The sequence below is a fragment of the Castanea sativa genome, chromosome 9, assembly GCF_040712315.1.
Source record: "Castanea sativa cultivar Marrone di Chiusa Pesio chromosome 9, ASM4071231v1".
NCBI lineage: Eukaryota > Viridiplantae > Streptophyta > Magnoliopsida > Fagales > Fagaceae > Castanea > Castanea sativa.
The window spans coordinates 15,207,218-15,216,672 of record NC_134021.1 but is presented as its reverse complement, the minus strand read 5'-3'; the positions used below and the strand labels follow the sequence as shown (position 1 = coordinate 15,216,672).

Below are 9,455 nucleotides of genomic sequence, written 5' to 3'. Positions count from 1 at the left end.
ATTGACATATATAGGAATTCCGTGTACATAACTGACGCTAACACTGTGATATTCCTGCTCCATTTTCGGCCAATTAATTTATCTTTCTTTGGTAAGAACAAAATGTGAAATATCATGCAGCAAATTTTTTATTGATTTGAAAATTGAAACCATTATGACTTTCTATCAAAGAGGAAATCATTATGCATGTGCAATAAAAAAATGAAGCCAAATTAAGTTACTAACACAATAAATTCATATTTTTGCATGATTTGACGTGATATGTTAAGGTAATCATGCTTCTTTATTTAATTAGGAAATCGAGTAAAGTATATATTATTCACACCTTTTTTTTCTTTGAAGGATTTGGTAGAATTTTGTAATAATCGAAAAAAGATCATTTCCATTTGGAATTAATAAATTCACATTAAATATTACAAATCTTAATATTTATGCTCATTCTTAAATAATAATAAAAAATACTATGGTAATCGATGCCTTTAAGGTATTTATTAATGAATAAATTTAGAAAAAAAAATTTTAATACTACTTTAATGGAAAATATAAAAACCTATAAAAAAAATTTATTGATTTTTTCTTTTACCATAAAAATGTTCTAAAATTATTTTTTAAACTAATTTTCTTAAAACATTCATTAATCAATTTAGATTATATTTTAGTATGACTAAACCAAAACTGACACGTGTTTTGTAAAAAGGTAACTTCACTGTCTCTCATAAAACGCACATGGATAGAATTTCTCAAACATCTTAGACCACATGTCTAATAAGTAGTAGAGTCAACGGCAACTTTTTTTGGCTCAGACTAGTGCAAAGTGCCCTCGCACAATTGGACCAACCCACCAGTTCAGCCAATAATGAGTGGAGCCCAACTATTTTTTGTGAAGAAATGGAACCTAACCTCCGTTCACTACAAATACATAAATAACATATCACATCCCATTCACACCAAAGGGTAGAAAAGTAGAAACACAAATAGAAAAAAAATTTAGCACTTATTATTTATTAAAAATTTTGCTTCATAAAAATAAGAAAAATATTATATTTATAATATTTTTACAATATATTCTACCACTTTTTTGATCATTATTAATAGGTAAATAAATAATTTTAGTGTTAGAAAAATTAAAACCAATAACAATTTATTATTTATGACTTATTGTAAGAGTATCGTAAAAATATGGGTGGATTTTTTTTTTTTTTAAGAATTTTTTTTTCTTAAATGATTTTAAATTTAGAAATGAGCAATTTACTGTTTACGACTTATTGTAAGAGTATCGTAAAAATATGGGTGGATCTTTTTTTTTTTAAGAATTTTTTTTTCTTAAATGATTTTAAATTTAGAAATGAGCAATTTAAGTTTTTCACGGCGCCGAAATGAGCTCCTCCATCTTCTTCCAATCTTTATACTTATATATACCACATACATTCTCAGACTCTCTCACACACTCACCCAAAACATTAAACCCACTTTTTCATTATCTTCAAAAAGAAGCCAAAACAATGAATCACCTTCAAAGTTGGCCTGAACCAGTGGTCCGAGTCCAAGCCTTATCAGAGAGTGGTCTAACAAAAATCCCAGACCGCTACATCAAACCCGCCACAGATAGGCCTTCACCAAAAAACTTAGACGACACTCATATTAACATCCCAGTCATTGATCTCCAAAACCTACTCTCCAACAACCAAACCCTCCAATATGATACTCTAAGTCTCATATCAAGTGCTTGTAAAGAGTGGGGTTTCTTCCAAGTTGTGAACCATGGTGTTAGCCATGAGTTGATGAAACAAGCTAGAGAGACTTGGCGTGAGTTCTTTGATCAACCACTTGATTTGAAACAAAAATATGCAAACTCTCCAAGTACGTATGAAGGGTATGGTAGTCGTTTGGGTGTGGACAAAGGAGCAAAACTTGATTGGAGTGACTATTTCTTCCTCCACTATATGCCTGCCTCATTGAGAAACCAGAGCAAGTGGCCAGCGGTACCACAATCATGCAGGTACGTTTGGTTTTGTTTGTTTGTTTGAATGAGTCATCATATTTTTATTTTCTCGTTAAAAACATGTTTCTCATTGCATTACTTTTTTAAGAGCAGTAGTAGCCAAGGACTTTTCTGCATACCTGTAAATTATTGTCCTAAAATTTCGTTTTGGCGTCTCAGTGCATATAGTCCGGTTGAGGAGGGAGAATAGTAGGGTAGAATTAATTTAAAATTAATTTATTTTTAGTTTTATTTTTTTTATTTTTTTTTATTCTTCCTCATCCAAACGAGCCCTTAGTATTATATATTTTTGTTCATGATAAATTTATAGGTCCAAAAAGATATGAATAAGGCTATGATAACTTGGTATGGTGTACAGTATACAATGATTTTATTATTATTAATGAAGTTGCTATTAAAATAGTACGAATATCTTATTATTTAGATTCAATAAGGTGAATTTTGGAATGCTCTTTCTTTTATTTTGTATTAAAAAATTAGTATGGTGTATATTATATGTCTATAGCCCTGTGCCAACTTGATTAATTATGACGTTCAAAAGGAACTACATTTTTTTTTCTCCCTAAACAATTGTTCTTAGAAATTCTGAATTACCAATAATAAGTTTGTTCATCTTTCGGCTGCCAATTGTAATTGGAATTTTGGTATAGTTTGGCATAAGCCCCCTTGTAAACCCAAAAAAGTTATAAAAAATAAAATAAAATTTCCACTAAATCAAATACCAAAATCGCATGGCCACTATTGTAACTTCATTTATTTTTTATTTGCTAACTGATGACCAAAAGTATAGTATTAAAATAAAAAATATATATGTTTATAGTACAATCATATTCGTGAAGGTTGACACAGGCCCTTGAGGGCACTGGTTGTAAATAATACAGCCTGAAAACTTTATTAGTACTTATAACCAATTATCCTATGCCGTGTATGAAGGTGTATAGGCATAAGCATAACCACCATTTTTTTTTGGTTGAGAAAATAGGCATAACCACCTTGTTGACCTTCAAAGAATGCGGACGGGAATTTTATTTTGGGTTTCAATCATTGACCGGTACTTTCAAGTACGAATTCTAAAATATTATGTGATAATATGACTAAATTACTGATCTTAAATCTGTAGATTTAAGTTTCCGTTTGGTTGAGGCAAAATAGGGAGAATGAAAAATTTTGAATTTGTTTGGTTAACAAGAAAAGATAAAAGAACAATTTTTGGATGAAAAGTTGCCCTTGCATGTTACTTTTATGAATTTTTTCTATTAGCCAACTATTATTTTTGTCATATTTTAACTCTCTCTGATTAAATTTATACGAACTATATCTTTCATCTTCTTACTTTTCTTTTAAAAGAAACAAAGAAAATTTATATTTATTCTTGATCCTTTTATTTTCCATCCTTCCAACTAAGTTGGAACTTAAAAAATTTCATAATTTTTTTTTTTATAGAATCATTAAGATTGTATGTACTAACAAATAGTATATGATTTCGTTTTATTTATATGGAAAGAAAATATTGAAAGGAAATATTACATTTGTATATATTTTCCACAAGTTATTTTACAATTATATAAACCATGATTAATTGAGTAAAAGGAAACAAAAGCAACCCTAATCGATGAGGATTGCCTCAAAGAAAGCTTATGAGTCAAGTAAAATAGAATAGTTTTGAAAACATAACCTAATTTGTTTATAATGTTGGATTTATATAGGAAATTGATAGCGGCATATGGTGAAGAAACGGTAAAGCTATGTGAAAAGTTGATGAAGGTTTTATCGATAAATCTTGGATTGGGGCAGGATCATCTTCAGAATGCTTTTGGAGGTACTCAGGACATTGGTGCATGCTTGAGGGTGAACTTTTACCCTAGGTGTCCACAACCAGACCTTACTCTTGGTCTATCACCACACTCTGATCCTGGTGGCATGACCCTTCTCCTGCCTGATGAGAATGTGTCTGGACTCCAAGTTCGTAAAGGCAATGAATGGGTTACTGTTAAGCCTGTTCCAAATGCCTTCATTGTCAACGTAGGGGATCAAATTCAGGTCTATCTCTCTCTCTCTCTCTCTCTCTCTCTCTCTCTACTTTTATTATTATTGTTATTATTCATAAAAAAATATTCCATTTTTGTTGTTCACTAATCTATTTTGGGGTTTATTGTCTGCTTTGAAAAATCAATGAAGAAATTCAGTAGAACTTCTTAACTTAATATTTTTTTTATTGGAAGTGAAAATTCATTTTATGGTAAATTTATTTGAGTTTAAAACTAAGAAAGAATCTGATTTTTCTTAATAGACTATTAAGTGATATTTTTTAAATCACGGAACAATTTCCCAAATAATAGTCATCTTAGATCTTCTTATATCCATTATTCCTCTAACAGTGTATTAGCTACACATTTGCATAGAATCCATACATTATGAAAGAGACGATGCATTTATTGAATGTATAAGTTACTCTTTTTCATCTAGTTCAAGCCACCAGGAGCTGGTCCTCCTATAACTTTTTTTTATTATTTTTTATTTATGGGTGGTCCCTTATAAATTATAACTTTGTTTGTTAAGAAGTTGGATTTTTTTATGGAAAATCAAAATAGGACAATGCAAATCATTATTGTTACTTGAAGGTTCTATTTGATGTCTATTTAGGTACTGAGCAATGCAATTTACAAGAGCGTGGAACATCGGGTGATTGTGAATGCAGTGAAAGATCGTGTTTCACTTGCCTTATTTTATAACCCAAAGAGTGATTTACTAATTCAACCAATCAAGGAGCTTGTGACCAAGGACCGTCCGGCACTTTATCAGCCAATGACATATGATGAATACAGACTTTACATTAGGACAAATGGTCCGTGTGGCAAGGCTCAAGTTGAATCCTTAAAACACCGATGATTTTAATGTCTATGTATATGTAATGCCTAATAAAACTTGGTGGATATATGTCACTTCTGCATTATCATTTTCTTCCACCTTTTATATCAACAACTTGTCGTTCGTTAAAGACTTGAATTGCTTTGGACAAGTAATAGACAAGAGGCTTTATCATCTTGAAGTAAGTAGTTTGTCTGTGTTAATTCAGGAAAGAAACAAACTGAATCATGTGATTATATTGCTATAAATGTCATACCACATCTTCTTCTTCCCTCTAATCTTTTGAAGTAACACCAAAATGAATGTTAGTACTTAGCATTCAAGAATGCAACATTTCAAAGTTGAGCGAGAACTTGGTCTTATTGTCTGAGTCAATCCAGGGAATAAAATTAAGGACACGGCTTGTGTTCAATGTATTAGCACACTAGATACGTTGAGATATGAACATGCGTTTAAATTTGATCATGTGTTTGCATTCTAATGTGCCTAGTGCAATTGATGTACTAGATACAATTCCAACCTTAAAATTAAAAGTAAATATTATTGAATTTTGTGATGCAACTATTTTCTAGTTGCATGAGAACACGAAAATATTCAAAAGATGCTATTGATTTAATTATATGATCAAACTTATTTCGGCTTGCATGAAAACTTCGTGCGTTGCTTGATTCAACTTTGGACTCAAAACCAATCATATATCTTATACAAATTTTGACCAAACTTTCTCCATTGTTGCAATAATGAAATCTCTCTCTCTCTCTCTCCATTTGTAAGGGCCTGCGGCATTTTCACATGAGAGATCTTATGTGTCACGTGCGTCTTGCACACTAATTCTCCATAGCTCCACGGGCTGGGCCAAACGTGATGCATGAACATTGTCCACAGAATGAAAGGATTTAGTGAAAACAAAATTAGGAATTTATGCTTTTATATATGTACCATTTTCAAATTTAGATTCAATTGATCATATCACTGACTTTTTGGTAATGTGGGGACATTTATGAAGTAATAAAGATTGGCACGGCTTGAAAATAAAAGCCACATCAAAAGGGGCTTGGCTTTCTATAATAATGTTCACATGCATAGATAACTAAGCGGGATGTAAATAATTGAAGCGTTGGTCTTTGTTCTAAGTAAAATCAAATAAGGAAGGAGTGTTAGTCTTTATATATCTTATCTTGATGGGATATAAAAAGAAGAAGACTTTTCTCAAAAAAGAAAAAAAGAAAAAGAAAGAAGACAATCCAAATTGGCTTTCCCATTTCTTACTAGGCCAGACTACAAACTCGTAAATTCGGTAATGTATAGGCCAAAATAGGCATTTGCCCATTTCGGCAAAACTTTTTAGTAAAATGCCTTCTGTCTGAAACTATTTAGGGAAATGCACATTTTTTGAAACTCGATTTTCTAAAAATCAAGTTTCAATTTAAAACTCGATTTTTGGACAATCGAGTTATAGGGAACTGAAACTTAAATTTTTTTATTTCCTAAGTTCAATTTTGCTATAACTCAATTGTCCAAAAATCGAGTTTTACATTTGAAATTCGATTTTCTAAAAGTTGAGTTTCAAAACAGGGACATATCTAAATAATTTCAGACATGAGACATTTTATTGGAAAGTTTGTGAGAAAGGGGTAAAACCCCATTTTGGCCGTAATATAATATTGATAATTAGTTCGAGGAAGTAATCAATATATAGCATGCTCAAGTCTTGTATTTACTAAAGTATTACGCAATTTGTTATGCATTCTTCTTACATAAAGTTGTGTCTTACATGTGTATCATGTAAATAAGATTTACGTTTATGAGAAAGAGATGTAGAATACTACATTTTCAAAATAGTTCAAACTACAATTTTTGTTCTTGTACACTTAGCAAAGTTTCAATTTGTTTCCCTATAAACAGCCAAAAAAGCATCAAGACTTCATTTGAGTTGCTCTAGCACCCAATCCGCATCCGTCTTCACTGGCAGAACCTCAAACAATCCTTTAAGCCCTTTTAAGTCATTAGTAGGAATTCGAATCAAACAAAGTTTAGTTCCAAACTAGCTAGATTGAAGAAAATTGTTCAAACTTTTTATATATCTCTTTTTTTGGTGTGAATTTATAAAATCTAACCATTGAATTTTATGTGCCTTAATTATATTTTTAATATGCATATCAAATTTCATTCAAATTGGATGTTATTTTATTATTCAAATTTCATTCTTATTATATTCTTCATGCTTGTAAAATTTTAAGAAGATCAAATTTCATCCACTTAATAAGAATTTTCCATTTAACAATTAGATTTTCAAAATTCACACTTAATATAATAATATATAAAGAGTTTGAAGAATTTCTCTCCAAATTAATTTAAAGAGAAACTTTGTTCTTTAATATTTGAATTCCTGCAATGACCTCCCCGTGCTATTGAATACTTTGCTTACGACTCATCCAATTTTACCCACAAATGCAGTGTCAATTGCACGATGAAAGCTTAGGTTGATTTCCAAATTATTACTATGTATATATACTAATAATTTGGTGAAACTTAAAGGGCTAAATGGTAATTAATTAATTCTTTTCTCTTTTCTGAAAGGAAAAGTGTAATTTGCCCTTCAAAATGTTTGTTTTATTTTCACGTTTTTAATAAGTTCTTTAATTTATATGAAAAGTCAATTCATGATATCAACTTTTTACGTGCATAATAACTACGTCGAACGGTCGAAGAAGCTCCGTCTATAGTTCATTACTTCTATTCCAAATTGTGGACGTCATCGTTGAATCTTTAATTTTTTTAGTCCATCTCACCAGGGAAATTAAGAAATTGTTCTCCACGGTGGGATCCACAGAAGGTAGGGAGAGGCTTAACACATAAAGATTTTCGAGTAGTAAAAAAAAAAAGTCAAAATAGCTGTGCTTTCATGGAGTTAAAGTGAGCTCTGGGCAACACCAATCTTTGTAGGATCATTGAGTATATTTGGGCCACAGTAAAAGGCTTGGTGCAGAATCTTCCAAGTTTGTCTTGTGGCTGGTGACTTTTCTGGTGGTTCTTTGAATGTGACACTGAATATGACATAAACACGACACGTGATACGTATATAACAGTTTGATAAGATCCAATTTTTTTATTTTTTTATAACATTGTTTCAACTTATAATTTTCGCACATGTACAAAAACTAGTATTATTTTAGAGTACAACTAGTCAAGAGGTGGCTGATGATATTTTATTTTTTGTGTTAACCACCTACATTGACCTTGGAACCAATTGCAACAAGTTTTTTATATGTTCTTTTATTTTTATAAAGTATAGAAAATAGAAAGACTTCCACCTTGCAATCTTTATCATGTATTGAATACTATAAATTGAAATTATATCATATTTATTTTTTAAAAAAAATTCTTACAAATCTCACATTTATAGTGTGTTGAATTAAGAGAAATATTAGTAGATTATAAGGTCATCAATTTAATATTTAAAAAATAGATTAGATCAAATTGTAAGGGATTTGAACGGGATCTTTGTCTCTTAAGTCTTAACGGTGACTATAGCTAGTAAAGTTAAAGTATACTAGGTAATGTCATTGTGAATGTTAACAATTTAAAATTTTAATGCATAGGAAACAATTGGCATTAAACATGGATTTTATTTAATTTCTTTTCTCTCTCCACCCATTTTCTTTCTTTCTCTATCTCCCATTTTCCACCTTTGGCTTTTGTGTGATAAGATCATAAGAATAATATTTTCTTGAAAGAAAAGCAGCCAGCCAGCCAAATTAACAACAATACAGCATGGGCTGCCCTATTAAATATTATTAATTACAATTTCTTTTTATCCAATGTGGTCACACTCAATCCCTATAGTCTCCCGTGAATCTTTTTAAATGCAGTTCTAGTTGTGGAAAAGAGAGTGTACTCACTGGTAATGTATTCCTGGTCCCAAAAATAAAATTATAATTATGATTCTAGTAGCTAACAGTAGATTTGGTAACTAAAAGTTTTGTTATTCAACTGACACTTCTTCCTTTTCTGTATTTCTATCAAAGATGTTTAGAATTCAAAACTTTAAATTCCTTTAACCCATTATAAATTTATAACCACAACTTAAAAAAAAAAAAAAACTATATTTGAGCCAAAAATAATAATAAAACCTCTATCTCTCATGGCAACCACCACTATAAAAGTTTATTGGGACTTGGTTTATTTGGCCAGAGGTCAAAGCTTGCTTACATGCAAATGCAATGACAAAAGTTGGGAAACCTGCAAGCAGTAATGTTTGAAGGAGACTGCAAGAATGTATGCCATCTTTAACCCAGACTTTTCCTCCTATGGGAGGATTAAATCAATCATCGAAGATATCATCAAAATATCACTATTGATGTCAATGTCATCCTAATAAACCCAGACTCATTTTCCCACTCGTAAATTCAATCAATCATCCAAGATATCAATTTGCTCCAATCAGTGCAAGAAGAGTGCTGCTCAGTATGTTTGAAGCGGGGTCACCACGTTGATGTGGTCTTGGGCTAGACCCACTTGGGCCGAATCTTGACACCCAAGGACTTTTTCAACCAATTGGGCTTTGACATTAAGGGTTTTCCCC

General features: G+C 31.0%; 1 protein-coding gene across 1 annotated transcript; it reads left to right on the top strand.

The window, feature by feature from the left end:
• The first annotated feature begins 1,447 nt into the window (after positions 1-1,447).
• Positions 1,448-5,055, top strand: LOC142611405 (jasmonate-induced oxygenase 3-like). The gene is made up of 3 exons (XM_075783522.1): positions 1,448-1,999; positions 3,709-4,042; positions 4,646-5,055. The coding sequence occupies exons 1-3, from the start codon at positions 1,503-1,505 to the stop codon at positions 4,889-4,891; spliced, it is 1,077 nt and encodes a 358-aa protein (XP_075639637.1). The 5' UTR covers positions 1,448-1,502; the 3' UTR covers positions 4,892-5,055.
• The last annotated feature ends 4,400 nt before the right edge of the window (positions 5,056-9,455 follow it).

Excerpts from the sequence above, each read along its gene's own strand:
- LOC142611405 (XM_075783522.1), top strand. The coding sequence starts at position 1,503 with ATGAATCACCTTCAAAGTTGGCCTGAACCAGTGGTCCGAGTCCAAGCC. Across the intron at positions 2,000-3,708 it reads GCGGTACCACAATCATGCAG|GAAATTGATAGCGGCATATG; the intron begins GTACGTTTGGTT and ends GGATTTATATAG. Across the intron at positions 4,043-4,645 it reads ACGTAGGGGATCAAATTCAG|GTACTGAGCAATGCAATTTA; the intron begins GTCTATCTCTCT and ends ATGTCTATTTAG.